This window comes from Rhinoderma darwinii, unplaced genomic scaffold (genome assembly GCF_050947455.1).
Source record: "Rhinoderma darwinii isolate aRhiDar2 unplaced genomic scaffold, aRhiDar2.hap1 Scaffold_127, whole genome shotgun sequence".
NCBI lineage: Eukaryota > Metazoa > Chordata > Amphibia > Anura > Rhinodermatidae > Rhinoderma > Rhinoderma darwinii.
The window spans coordinates 1,647,546-1,662,899 of NW_027461959.1; the positions used below are offsets into that span (position 1 = coordinate 1,647,546).

The window sequence follows — 15,354 nt, forward strand, 5'->3', positions numbered from 1 at the left end:
TGGGATCCCATGGTCTCAGTTTACGTGTAGGAGCGAACTGGCCACTGCAGGGAGAATGGGGCTGTGAATGTGCACGGATTTCCACATTGTAGTCGGTCGCAGGTCTGTAAGCGGCCAATTATATGTTGTCCTATGGATATGCTATAAATGTGTTCTGTAGAAATATCCCTTTAATGCAACAAAATATATAAAAATCCTGGTGAAAAACCTGCTGTACGGCAACAGATTTAGAAACCCCCAGTGATCTGCGGTTATCGGCATCCGGACAGATATTCCCCCTACAGAGGTCTCTGCCGGGAAAATGTAGTATTACATGGCCGCCATTAAAATGAGTGGCCGACCACGTAATACATAGACGGGCCGGCTCTGGCTCATAGAAGGGGTCCAAAGTGCCCCCCCTATGAAGTCTAGATGCCCTGATGTCCTCATGAAAGTTCACCTTTCATCAACGGACCGACCATCTATTATTCACATATGGGGTTCCAGATCACGTGGCCTCATTTAGGATTCGTCCCGCAGTGTATTTCACCTTGGATAAGCATTATCAGCTCGTTCTCGGATATTATAAACATAATATTACGTACCTATATTTGTAATCCACCACAGTGACTTGAAAGAGTGGGACAGACTTCAATGCATGGACCAGCTGAGGGAGAACATCAGTAAGAAATATGTTTAGCGTTATTATCCATTTGGCTAATTTGTATTTTTATTTTACGGATTTCCTGGGAGACTCGTTGCCACAATGTTATTTCCGATGATCACAGAGCAAAGACGAAGCGTCTGTGGTTAGAAATGACCCCAGGGCATCGCCACCCACAGAAAGGTAATGATTACCTCATCTAAGTTCAGTATTTTTCGAAACTCTGTGCTGCGTATAAGAATGGTGACTCGAATGTTCTCCTCCTAGAGCCAAAATGAAAGTAAATCAGTTAATAATGGATCTATTCACACGTTGTGGTCAAATGACATTTTTTGCAAGACAAAAAAAAAAAAACACCACTCGTCTATGGGCTGTGCCTGGTATTGCACTTCAGCTCCATGAACTTGAATGAGCTGCAATACCAGACACAGCCTGTGGACAAGATGGCGCTGTTTTAATAGCAGCCATTATTTTCTAATCTTGTATATGTAATCTTTATGCTTTTCCCCACTTCAAGTGCCTTCCTCAATACCCACCAGTAGGGGTCAGGTATGCCGAAGACTGCACTGGAAGAAATCATTGGATCAGCTTGTAACCAGACTGGCTTTCATGTTGCATCAGTTTAGAAGTTACCGACTCTTATTCCACTTTTATTGCACCGAGGGCTATGCAAATAAGGGCATAAAAGTGGGTACAAGGCCTGATGGCCCATTCGCTTCAATAGAGGAATGCAGCAATAAGGACAGCACCTCTTTTATAGTCTCCGGCCTCCCATCTAACGTTATATGTTCCTGAACAGTCTGACAAAAGAAAAAGTACTCCATATATTGTTGGCAGGCTATGAATAATTGTATACATATATAATTTACGAGAATGGTGGCGCTCTACTTTATCCCTACAGAAGGCTTTAAAAAATAAAAAATATATATATGACTGTAATGAACTGTGCCCGGGAACAAACCCTCATGTTGATTTATAGCGCACCTTTAAAGTTTCCTGGGAAATATTCAGCCGGAAAAGCACATGTTGTGAAAACGCTCTGAACAATCCCGTGCTGCGGCAATTTGAGATCTAGAGAAAGAAAAAGCGCTGAAATTGACTGCACTAATAAAGCACGTATCTCCTGTCTTCAAACAATACTTCTTCTGTCACCCGTCACATCTCCGGATAACGAGCTTGCCAGCGGCGTGTTGTAAAATAACCCGTATCTCATTCTGGGCAGAAGCGCAAACACAGCGTCCTTAAAGGAACATAAATACAAAAGGGGATATTACCAAATATGTCCAGAAAAACATGACTAATGACCCCCAAGTCTAACTTTGTTTTATACATCACTATTCCCAATTGGAGCAGATGCAATTTTTTAGTGCAAAATACAGATAACACACATTACTGGCAGTCACGCATGCTCGTGATTATAGAGCACTTCCCCTTTAAATTAAAAACAGTCACTTGTCCACCTTTGTAACCATTAATATTAATTTCCCCCATTGCATGCAAAATAAAAAATGAATTAACATTGCAAATAGTCTTGATTAAAAATCTCCTAATGTTTTGGATCTACAGCTCCAATGAAGAATTGTGTTTCCATGGTTACAGACTACAAACAAACAATGTGCTGTCAGATCCTGCAAATAACTGTCCCCTACTTCTTGCTGTTCCTGCCAAGTATATGCAAGCAAGTAGGGGACAGATGGATTGCAATATGACTGCAGGATCCAACTACAGAGCGTTTACTTGTAGCCTGTAACCATGGAGACACATAGGACTGAATAGGAGCTGTAAACTCAAAATAGTAGGATATCCTTGGAATGGTAATTTAACATTTCTGTTTTGTCCGGACCCTCAATGGCCTGATCACTGTGGCATTTTTTAACGTTCTCTGCTGTCTTCCTGCTGAAAATCAGCAACTTTCTACAGTACTTTGTATTTCAATTCTTCTTCATTTTCATGGTCTTTCCTTGCTTTCAGTGAATGAAAACAGTAAACATCCAGAGGCTGAAAACCTGTTATGATCACATCTAGATGGCACAGCAGGATCGCTTATTACAAGAGAAAGCTCTGATACAATGAAATAGCCCTGCACCTGTGTCAGTTACATACCATGAGGTTTCAGCTTTTGCATGTAAACGAGAATATTCCTATTCACTGACAGTAAGCAGGGACCTTAAAAAAACATGGGGAAGAACTGAAGCAGCAAGTATATTATAAAGTTACCAAACTTTTCATTAAAACAACAATAAACTATAAAACAAAAAAAACTTTAAAAATGATAAAACAACAAAGAGAAATACATTTGGAACATCTTACCCGTTTAGAATCGTACGCTTTCAAGTGTGTAACTTCGTAATCTGTAAAAGCTTTCCACGTCTCGCTGAACAAATCGCCATAGCCATAGAAGCTCTGCAGAAAAAAACATATTTAGTGTTTAGTACAAAGGCATCTAATCCCAAATTCTCTACATTGCACCAAAACCTCTGCTGAATAATTACTGTGCAGACAGGGGTGCACCATCCATGCGGCAAGATGAGAAGTTCACCTCAGACAGGACCCTTCTCTGACTGCAGGGGACGTGGCAGACATCCCTGAATCTTCTCATCTTCAATTTGGAAAGTAGGGGACGCAATTTCACTCAGGAAGTAAGAGGCACCTCTGTACTATATAGAATAACCAGCGGAGTCAATGCTGATCTCTGTCAGAAGCCTCTCAGAAGGCACATTGGCAAAGATCCTAATCCAAATCCCTAAACTTTTCAGGAAAATAGTATATGCTAAATTCTGAAGTCCAGCCAATCTGAATTACAACCTGTATTATAGTCCAGAGCTGCATTCATAATTCTGCAGACTACCACTTGTCAGTTCAGTGTCTGCACAGAGATTGCTGTAGAGCCTATAGTGATTTACACTCTGGGAAGGGTCATCTTATACCAGGATCTGATGTAGAGAAGACTAAGGGTATGTGCACACACACTAATTACGTCCGTAATTGACGGACATATTTCGGCTGAAAGTACCAGACCGAACGCAGTGCAGGGAGCCGGGCTCCTAGCATCATACTTATGTACGATGCTAGGAGTACCTGCCTCGCTGTAGGACAACTGTCCCATACTGTAATCATGTTTTCAGTACGGGACAGTTGTCCGGCAGCAAGGCAGGGACTCCTAGCGTCGTACATAAGTATGATGCTAGGAGCCCGGCTCCCTGCAGTGTGTTCGGTCCGGTACTTGCAGCCGAAATACGTCCGTCAATTACGGACGTAATTAGTGTGTGTGCACATACCCTCAGGGGTGGGTCTGTCGACAAGCTTGTTGACTCATTCCATTGAAAATTAGCAGAATCGTGAATGCAGCTCTGGACTATAATACAGTCCATACAACCCGTTACATTTCAGTGTGTTGGACTTCTAAGGGTATGTTCACACGCAGTGGTTTCAGATGTAATTCTGGCGTTTTACGCCTCGTATTACACCTGAAAAACCGCCCCTAATACGCCTACAAACATCTGCCCATTGCTTTCAATGGGAATTATGATGTTCTGTTCCCACAAGCCTTTATTTTATGCGTTGCTGTCAAAACACGGCGCGTAAAATAACGGCTCGTCAAAAGAAGTGCAGGACACTTCTTGGGACGTTTTTGGAGCGTTTTTTCATTGACTCTATTGAAAACAGCTCCAAAAACGGCCGTGAAAAACGCAGCGAAAATCGCGAGTGGCTTAAAAAACGTCTGAAAATCAGGAGCTGTTTTCCCTTGAAAACAGCTCCGTATTTTCAGACGTTTTTGAGTTTGTGTGTGAACATACCCTAAGACACTATGCCAGCTATAAGAATATTCAGAGCATCTCAATTAAAGTGGTATTCCCAGAATTGACAATTATTACCTATCCACAGGATAGATGAGAATTGTCAGATCACTGGGGGCCCCAACGCCGGGATTCCCAACCGATTGAGAGAACGGTGGTCCGAACCCTTGAGGATTTTAAATAGAGTGGCGGTCAAGCTGGGGGGGGGGGACATTTTTATAATACCAGATGAATGATTGTGATATGTCAAATAAAAAAGCAACACAGAACCGTCACTTATCAGCCTTGAACTAGACCGTATTAGAGGGAGTAGATGGTCAGGGGCAGATGATAATGTGGTCATTGTGATCCCGGACACAGAGAATTGTTCAGTCTCCGTGGAGCTTCACATCTCAATGGTTGAGGAGATTACAGTGGATTATAAATCAGGATTTTCTCCTTTGACACAGTCTGGCCCAGAACACGACAGGTTGCCGGGGACAATTTCCTTTTAGAAAGCAGAACCATCTGCCCAGGGAAGATAAGCCGATTACCTATCCCGCTAGACGGCCCATGAATGCACCCAAACCCTATGGGACCAAGTGCAACTGCTGATCGACAAGTGAACGCTGGAAGGGGTGCGCCGACCTCTGGCTTTGGTAAATCATTTTTCAATTCTATTGCGGAATGAAAAATAGCGCTCTTTGTGTAGAGATCGCTGGCTCTGGAAGGTCATCTCCACCCTGAACCATTTATTTTGGGAGCTCTGAAGGGAGGATAGTAATAAAGATAAGCAGGACTGGTCATCACTTTCTGATCACTTCTCAAGGGGCCAAGAAATTGAACAATAGATACAAGCAGCTCTTAAAATGGAAGACGCTGATTAAAGTGTAGGATTTATTTTTATTTTATATGTCTATAATTCTGTGCTGATTTATTTGGTTATTTATTTTATAGGGTTTAGGACTACATTTTTTTATTTTTCTTATAAAGAGCCCCAAATCGTTAAAGGGGTTGTCCAGGAACGGGGTGTTTTTTCATACTGATGACCTATCCACAGGATAGGTTATCATCATATGATCGGTGGGGGTCCGACACCGCACCTATCAGCTGTCCAGGCTGCCTCCGGGCGCCAGATGTTGTGCAGTGGCCGGTGTCAGAAGCAGATGGCTCCGTGGCTATAGTGGCCGTGCTGCAGTACTGCAACTCTGCTCTAATTCAATTGAATACAACCCCTTTAACTTACCTTCACACAGCCATAGAGTTAAAGTGTAACTAAATGTTCAATAAACTTCTGACATGTCACATGTTTTGATTGGTGGGGGTACATGCACTGAGACCCCCACCAAATCGGTAAAACGGAGCGCTCAGCCGATTCATTTCTGTTCAGCTTTTTCCGGAAGTCTATGAGCCCGTACTCCGATACAACAGCTTTCCGGAAAGAGCCGAACAGAAACCAAGTGACACAGCGCTCACATGAGCGCTTCAGCTGCTTCGTTTTAGCGATTGGTGGGGTTCTCAGTGCTGAGTCCCCTATCAATCAAAACTTCTTACATGTCAGAAGTTTGTTGAACGTGTAGTTATCCTTTAAATAGTAAAATTATGTGTGCCTGCAGCCACCACTAGGGGGCGCTCCCTACATACACCTACTATTAAATTGCATAATAAATAGATCTTTAACAAACTCACCCTAGTGGTGGCTGCAGAAGACCGAAATGTATCATATATAACCCCATAGCTGTGTGAACAGAAATCTGAGATTTTTTGCTCTGCAACAGGAAAAATGGAGCTTCATACCCTATAAAGATTATGAAATCAGCATCGATTTTTGCACTTCTCTTAAACTAAGGAGTTCCCTACAAACAGACAGCAGGTTTTATGATTATTTTTCATGCCATGAACAGTGTCAATAATTTTCATATTTATGAATAGAATGCTAAAACAACAGTGAAGACTGACGCACTGACAGTGTATTAGAAAAATGTAAAAATGAAAAAGGAAAGGCTTCAAAAGGTTAAATTGAACTCAAGTCTATTATGTACACGAGCGTAATATACGCGTGTGTGATGCGCGTGCTTTTCACGCATGTCGTACGCACCTATATTAGCGCCGTAAAAATATAGAAGAATTTGCTTCCTGTTCTCACGCCCAAGAATAAGCAGATCTGTCCCCGAGGTTGTGTATGACTGGGTCAGTGCTGCAGGTGGTAACAGAAAACTCCAGCTTCAAAAGTCTCTATAAAGAGGCCACGTCTTGGCCGACAGTAATGGAAACCAAACCGTGCACCTGGGTCAGCGAGACACGATCGGGATAAGAATGTTTCCATTCACTGACAGTGAGCAGGGATTTTGAAAATAGAGAGGAGTTGAAACACAAAATATATTATAAAGTTGACCTTAGAAAGTAGAACTTTTTATTATACACTAATTAAAGTGTATCTATCGTGATAATGTTTTTGTACTAATCCGTAGTTCATGTGAATATATGAAACTTTGTAATACATCTTATTAGTGGAAAGTAACATGTCCCCTCCCCCCCCCCCTCACAGTTCCCTTCCCTGCCTGCAGGCTCTCTGTATATGTTCAGAAAATGTAAAAGTCCTCAAAATATTTGCAGGAATACAGAAAATAGAAGAAATAGCGGAGGAAGAGGAGGGGGATGCAGCTGCACATTCTCGGTGTCTGTGAGGGATAGGCATAGAAAATGGGGGTCATCATCCTTCTGAACTCCAGCTGTTGTAGAACTACAATTCCCAGCATGGCCTGACAGCATGTGGATAGAATAATAATAAAGTCTTTGGCTGCCAGTGCATGTTGGGAGTTGTAGTTTCACAATAGCTGGAGTGCTGACCCCTGTACTAGGGCGTGTGCAACCAGCAATGTTATGAAGTTAAAGGGGTAGTCTGGAGAAAACTCAATCTCAAATCCCCAAAGAGGGAATTCTGTTTTATTCGGGCAGGGCTCCTTTTCAGAGCACAAGCCAGAACTACTACAAAGAGTGTCCTGGCATTACAGAGAGAGCCCACTGATTTCAATAGGCAGCATGTAATGCTTCATTTCCCCTGTGGTGGCGCTGCAGGGGAAATGAACACTTGGCATCAGGTTCACAGATGATTGCTGGAGGGTCCTGTAACAAAAAGGAATTGTCCAAAGAGGATAAGTTTCCATGCTGGCAATGCCAAGCTATGGATATCCACGTATGACAGGTTACAGTACTGCTACATTCAGACCAACAGAGGAGGGGGAGAGTCAACAAAGGGACCCCACCGCCTCCAATTTTATAACACATACCCCTTTAAGAAAGAAAAAAAAAAATACTTACTGTGTCCCACATGACAATATGGACGTCGGTGCTGAAGGAGTTGTTAATATGTTGTGTAATATAGAGATTGACAAAATCCCAGAAGTGGTGATAGAGATTTACACCTGGGAACAACGAATAATAAAATAATTCAAATATTAGTAACAATAAACTCACATTTGCTTCCTAAAATCTACCATCTCTTCCTGTGAACATATAAAAATCAACAAAACCGGATTATCAGACATTCTGGATTATTGGACAGTCACACAATAATATAAAAAACTCATTTCCAGGGCTGAATAAAGGAAACAATGAAATCCTAGCAGCCGTGTCCATGTCTTTTAACCAGTCCAGTCTTGTCAGATTCCTGGTTATTCTGCAGCTCTGTGCCGGAAACAAGGGCAGGATGATCAGACTTTCTAGATTATCAGATGGCGGATTACAGGAATTTGACTGTATTATGTTTTAGACAGATTTATTCACAGGCCGTGACTGTGCGGTCACTAGACATAACCTCGGCTGTTCTTCATCTGGGGCAAACATTCCGTTTTCTGCCCTAGCCTCGTAAATGGTTAGCACCCCCTGGCACATGCCCTGCCAGCCGCCTCCCAGGCTACATAAGACTTGTGAACTACACTTCTAAAAATCCTTCCTAGAATATAAATAAAGGGATTGGAGTGCAGTAAACATTTGGCGCATCCCATTTCCCCCCTACCGAGAACAGCAAGTACCCGGAGATTGTTGAGATGCTACATGGAAGAAACCGTAGGCCCTGTTCACACAGTTTTTTGCAGGCAGAAAAAAAATCTGTGTTTTTGAGGCAGATCTTGACCTGCCTGCGCTTTTTTGACGCGGTTTTCTCGGAATCTAACGCTGCAGAATTTTTCTGCCTCCCTTTGATTTCAATGGGAGGTCAGAGGCGGAACCGTGGCAAGAAAGGACATGCTGCTCTTTTTAAACCCGTGAGCGGCCAAAAGCTGCTCGGGAAAAAAACGCTCTGCCTTCCATTGAAATCATCGGGGGCGATTTCTGCAGTTTTTTGGCGCTGATTGCTATGCGGTTTCCTCATCAAAATCAGCGCCAAAAATCTTTGTGTGAACAGGGCCTTAGGGCTCATGCACACATCAGTTAATTTCTTCAGTGTGCTATCTGTTTTTTTCAGGGATCCGCGTTCTCAATCTGAAAAACTCAGGGCAGGTCCTATCCCGGTCAGTATTTGCAGATCGGTCTCACCCATTCTGGTCTAGGAGTCCGTGAAAAAAAAAAAAAAAAAACGGGCTGCCCATGGAAGCCATCTGTATGCAGTCAGTTTATTGCAGCCATATAAAAGGACAAGGATATGTGAATGAGCCTAAGGCTACATTCAGATGAGCGTGTCCGATTTGTGCACGTTAAAAACGCAGCGTTTTTTCTACATTTCATGTCTGTGTGCGTTGCGTATTGGCATCAGTATTTCTATGTAATTGATTTGTGAAACACAGAAAGAACACGGATGTCGTCCGTGTGCTGTTCGTGGTTTTCATGCACTCATAGACATTAATAGGTGACAAGTTCTGCAAACACGGACCAATATAGGACAAGCAGGGAGTTCCACGCAACGGACACTCGCGGTGTGAAAATTTAGGCATGTCTGAATAGCCCCATTGAAATCAATGGGTCCGTGTGCTACACGTTATTTCACATAAATGTAGTCATAGCAGGGCTGCGGCTGTGTAATACACGTGTAATACAGCCATTGCCCCGCTCCTGACAAGTGTGCACGTGGGGTCAGCATGCGGCCAGAGCTGCACTAATGAGCGCCGGCACTGAATACAGAGAACATGGCGGGCGCACTGCAAAACACCCCCTAATTCGGTCTTCAGTCCCGGCGCCGCCGCTCATTAGCTGGTCGCATCACCTCATGCTGACTGTGCGTACACTTGATGTCAGGAGCGGTGCAATTTCTGTATTACACAGCCGCAGCCCCGCTCTATTGCCAGAGATCAGAGAAATTTCTGATCTGCGATGCTATTCCCTTGAATGCTGTGATCGAAGCTGACCGCAGCATTGAAGGGGAAAACGAGAAGGGGGATGCCCCGTGGATTGCGTCACAGGGAATCCCTGTGATGCTTGAGGGACATACCATATATGGCCAGACAATCCAGGGTCCATTGAAGGACACCAAGGCTGTCTGACCGTATATTCCTGTTGTTAGGGCATACTTAGTAAACAGGCAGTTGTTAGGTCATACCCATCAGTACACAGGCTAATGTACTGGTATATAGATAGATATATGCCAGTACATTAAAGTTTAAAAAAGTAAAAAATTGAAGTAATGTGAAATACTTAATGTGCGGCACATGGAGGTTCAAAATTCTTCACACCCCGTGCCTCACATCAGTGAATGGAACTTTTTTTTTTTTTATTACAGTTGGCAAAGTATCGTTTTGGTATCAAGAGTCGCAACACTACACAAAGTATCGGTATCGAAGTCCAAATTCTGGTATCGCGAGTCGTGACAATCCTAATCAGATGTACACATTACCTGTATCTAACTTCATGATATACGTCGGCCTCTCGACGACGACGTCACAATGTCCATCTTCTATGGGTCTGAACGTCAGGGAGCCGAATGTCTGCAGCTCCGCAAACCTGGAATTACAAGAAACCAGAAATATTCACAACATTTCAGAGCAAGTTCAATCAGGAATCTTATAAACTCTGAGCGGAGGAGACCAAAACCAACATTCTGTAGATTATTATTATAAAACAGAAAGCTCGGCCATAACCAATAAGATCTCCATTACAAATCTTAACTGGCATGTCACCCAGCTTTCCCAAACTCCTGAAAGGTAAATCTGCCATGTTCTACACTTCTTCCCCTGTAATGCTCGATGATGAGACACATTTGCCGTTTGGGACCCAACTGTTATGGGAATTTTAATACTGGTAATATTAGTAGTCACTCAGCTTTTCAAGAAACAGGTATAACTAACTAACTAACTAACTAACTAACTAGAGGCTGCGTAGAAGACTAGCATTTATTTATCTGTACTTGCCGCCATCTTCTACCAGCGACAATCTGAAGATTAATATTGAAATATAATAAATACATAACCAAAGAATACAGACATCTGCAGATCAGCGGCAGTACCAAGGAGGAATGTTTGATAGTCTTAAAGGGGATGTCATACTTTGCGGTCATATCACAGATTTTTTTCTGCAGTTTGCACTACGTGACAGCAAGAACACAGGGGTTTTGCAAAAAAAAAAAAAAAAGCATTTTTGCCATGGAGTCTTGGAAAAACAGTGACATGACTGCAACGTGTGAACACAGCCTAAAAGGTCAAGGTAAAACAATGAGAGTGGTCGTGTGAACTTGTATTCAGACGACAGAATCCTGCAGAGACATTATGTAACGAGTATTAGCACATCCTAAATTATCATCAGGGAAAGCAGTGAGTATTTAGACTTACCATCCCCGTCCAGCTATAGTCCATTCATGATTGAGTTTCCGGGATTATTCTTTTATGTTGGTGGTGACGGAGGATCTCGGTGGTGATGGGACAGGAGTTTCCATTTCTCTCAGACTTTCAGAGCTGCAGGCCGTGTTGTGAAGACATAATGATGGATGTTTTTGGACATTACTAGTTTGATGGGAATCTCCATTTGTAGGCAATGATCTCGATGTGATGATGAGATTGTGTAAAGTCGTCCAACTCTGGGGGAAGATTTTTCAGCTTTGGGGCCAGTGTTTTCTCTACGGTGGAGACATCTGGAGGCAGAAATCTCATGAAGTCGGTGACTTAGAGACCAAATCCAGGATTCCTCAAAGTCAATTGTGGTTGAGAAGGGATCGGTCTCCTATGTCCAGAATTGTTTTTCTCCATTTCCTCATTTTTATTAATCAGTTCATTCTGTGATTTGGCAATGGTCTCTGATTGGAGCAATTCCTTTTTTAGAGAGTCGACAATTTCTATTACATTGTCCTAGTTGCGTCCTTAACAGATGCTTCATGAACTCCTCAGTCAGCAGAGGATTCCGGGATAAACAAGTCTACTCCATCAGCTGGAATACTGTGAGAGGGAAAGGATGCCTCCTCTATCTTATTAGATGTAGTTATCCCAGTACTGAGGCCCAGAGTAGAGTAAATTACCAGAGTAAGTTGTCCCAGGGATAGGCATGGGCCCTTCAAGAGTCAGAACACCAATATAGGACATTTCCATCTCTCATTGATCAGAGGAAGAGGCAGCGAGTGTTAGGACCAGCGGGTTGTGGACCCACTGTGCTACTCCACCGGTTTGGCTTAGGGCCACCTCTAAGGGCGTTGTCTAAGTAGCCTCCACAGTCTTCACCCTTTAACCCCCGTACGGGGATCTGGACTTCGCTGCGGGGAAACTACCAGGTCGCTACCTCTTGAGGTGGTCCCGGTGTGAGTAGTGGCTGGCCCAGCGGACCAGAATACAACGGTGAAGCACACCGAGGGTACAAGCACTGGCAGATGATACTTGGCAGATGGGTGAGGATCAGAAGACAGTTTGTGATAGGCAAGCAGGGATGAGGGAGTCTCCTACATCAGATAACAGACTGTCAGAGGGAGAGGAGGTCTCTGACCAAGACCCCAGTTGGAGCAAAAGGTAAAATCTGCATAATTCTTTTAAAACCGCCAGGTACCACTCTCAACATTGGTTTTGACATCACCCTGCACATGGGGAGCATTATTAATTATTATTATATTATTTTTCAGGTCCTTTACATTAGGAATACCCCTTTAATCAAATAACTTCCCATTGTCCTGGGGATTGATTTATCCCTTCACCCCTTATCAGCAAGACATGGCGGCTCCAATTAAGCAGGACACCAGGGAGTAGTGGGGAGTTCTGGTGTGGGACTTGGAGTCTGGTTTAGGGATTATGACCTGAAGCAGGTTCCATAGTGTAATGGTTAGCACTCTGAATCTCGGCCAGACTGTCCATCAGCAGCATCAGCAGGAGGGAACCAAGGATAATCAGGGCGGGCCAACCTTGAAAATCAGGGGACACTGAAAGTACCCGTGTGCTAGGAGGACCCTTGGGAACATACAAAGGGGACACCAGGCAGTGGTGGGGAGTTCTAGTGGGAGACTTGGAGTCTGGTTTAAGGGTTACGACCTGAAGCACGTTCCATAGTGTAATGGTTAGCACTCTGTGAGAGAACGGGGGATCATCAGTGCAGGCCTGCCTTAAAAGCCGGGGGGCACTAAAGGTATGTAGCGGGGATCACCCTGAAAAGTAGCACGGCAATGACCCACATCTACAGACCACAAGGTACCAAATCGTCAGGCAGAAGAATAGTCGCTGGTCAAGCAAAGGTCAGGGCAGGCAGCAAACAAGCGTAGTCGATGGACAGGCCGGGGTCAGGGCAGGCAGCAAACAAGCGTAGTCAAATAAACAGGCATAGGTCAGGGCAGGCGGCAGTCAGAAAGAGTAGTCCAATAAACAAGCCAAATGTCAAAACCAGAAAATCAATCATATGAAATCGCAGCGAGTGCCCTGATGTTACCGGCACGCTGCAGGAGACTCCACCACTAGATCTTTTTGCAGCGAAATGAAATTTCCCCGTGGAACTCCTTCTCCGGATAGATGGTGTCTCTGGAGAAGGTGTACCGCACATAGTCTCCCTCATCGCTGACATAGCACCTGCAATCATCTGCCAATGGCGTGTTCAGCATGGCTCTCAGCATCCTGCGTGATGCACCACCCATAGTGTCCCATAGTGGGGTCTCATGCACCTGTCTGGCAGTCACTTTAATGCGCGGTGGTAACACATAAGGTGCACTGCGGACCCTGGATTTTCGAGCCACTACTGGTGACCCCCTGTTTGTGGCAGAGACTAGTGGCTTTCTTGCCAGAAACTTCTCCCAGGCAGTTGGTCTCTTGGGAGATGGGGCAGTGGTCTGGTCCTCACCTGATGGTATTGTGGGTATGGGCACCGGATGTTCCTCCCTTGCTGCATGGGTAGGGACTGCAGCTGTTGGTGGCAGCTCCCAGGCAGATGGTCTCCTGGGCAATGGGGCAGGGGCCGGGACCTCACCTGATGTTATGGTGGGTTTTGGCACCTGATGTTCCTCCATTGCTGAGCAGGTGGGGGCTGCAGATGTTGGTGGTGGTGGTGGTGGAGTCTTCAGCTTGAGGTATCGGCCCGATTCTTTATCTGGTGTTCTCCACAGATTTTTAAGAAATGGCACGATCCTCAATGCTGCCGTTAGACGTCCAAAAAAGCCAGTCTGCCTCTGATGTCTCTCAGGCTCCCGGCTGTACGGGGTCTTCCCGGGACGATGGAGATATCTCCGGGGCTGGAACTTTCCACCAGCCCCCGATGCAGCCATCTGGCTGCCTCTTCCTCCACACACTCGGAAGTGTGGGTCTGGAAGGTAGATCCAAAAAACAAACAAACAAAAAAATTCAAATAGAAACAAAAGAAACAAGAACCCAGCCGGGATAATCGCAGTAGTGCTTAGCCGCTCCTCTCTCCTCGATATCTGCCTCGCACTGACCGTTCCTGCTGAGAATTCCGTGACTGGATGACGACGCTTCTGTGATGCAGTCCATGGCAACAAGGTCCTAAGTGGTGCTGCCCATGGCATCCAATCAGATTCTAGCTCTCACTGTACAAGTTGTAGGTTAGAAAATAAAAATGTGCATAGATTGGCATGGACAGATTGTACCCAATGTGTGTTTCTCCCACCTTCTCTGTTCGATGAGGAGCCAATAGAGATGTTATGGTTTCAAAAGTCTAAATACACCCATGTAATTAATTTCCTTCTGGCAGTAGAGCATGCTGGGATATGTAGTGCACATTGAACTGGTCAACAGCACAGGTCATTTTTAAAAAAAAATCAGTTTGATTTTTTCTGTTGAGGGGGATGGGAGAGACGTGATGGCGCTGCCAACAGTTATTTCTCACTGCCATATGCAGTCGACTCCGCTATTGATTCTGTCGGAAAACCGGAAACCTGCTGGAATGGTGACGAACGGAGACCATTAGCGATGTTTCCGTCACCATTGATATCAATGGTGACTGAAACGGAAGCTGTGGTTTCATGTTCACTTTCCGTTGTGGGGTTCACCCGACGGAAACCTCCGACGGAACCCCGGAATGGAAAGCGAATGGTGATGTGAACAGGCCCTTATAGGAGTTATGTGCGCTGGGATCTTGAAGGCCGTAAAATTGTATTGACAATCATGTCGCTGGTCCCCTGTATAGTTAATATTTTAGTCTCTTAAATAACTTGCATGACTCCACGTCCTAATGTATTATTTTATATAAACAAAGGAAAAATAACCAGAAAAGATTCAGAGATTCCCAGAATCGCATTCATTTGATTTTCATACGTCTCAGTGGAATCATCAACTTTATAAAACATGTCCCTTAAGCGCCATTAGTCCTAGAAACCATCATGGCTGCCAGCCAATACCGGCATCAACAGACCAATAGGAAACCCAAATGTCATCCAAGGCTGAATGAAGAACTTCCTACGACATGACCCCAGCGGTGATACTTTATAGGATTATTTTTCTGCTGGGAATCCTGTAATAAAGCAGTTTGCAAAGATCGGCACGACTCCGGTATTTTATGCTTTGAGCGCATGGAAAGTAATTCTTAGTTTCCTAA

At 44.3% G+C, this 15,354-nt stretch overlaps 1 protein-coding gene across 1 annotated transcript in view; it reads right to left on the reverse strand.

The window, feature by feature from the left end:
* The window catches only part of LOC142699088 (EGF domain-specific O-linked N-acetylglucosamine transferase-like), a 39,596-nt gene that overhangs the window by 4,873 nt on the left and 19,369 nt on the right, over positions 1-15,354 (reverse strand). The window contains exons 7-12 of the mRNA XM_075847994.1: positions 10,247-10,353; positions 7,741-7,844; positions 2,954-3,046; positions 1,628-1,714; positions 838-906; positions 585-646 (exon numbers count right to left, since the gene is read on the reverse strand). Coding sequence (XP_075704109.1) covers positions 585-646; positions 838-906; positions 1,628-1,714; positions 2,954-3,046; positions 7,741-7,844; positions 10,247-10,353 — 522 coding nt within the window. The remainder of the gene's footprint in view (positions 1-584; positions 647-837; positions 907-1,627; positions 1,715-2,953; positions 3,047-7,740; positions 7,845-10,246; positions 10,354-15,354) is intronic.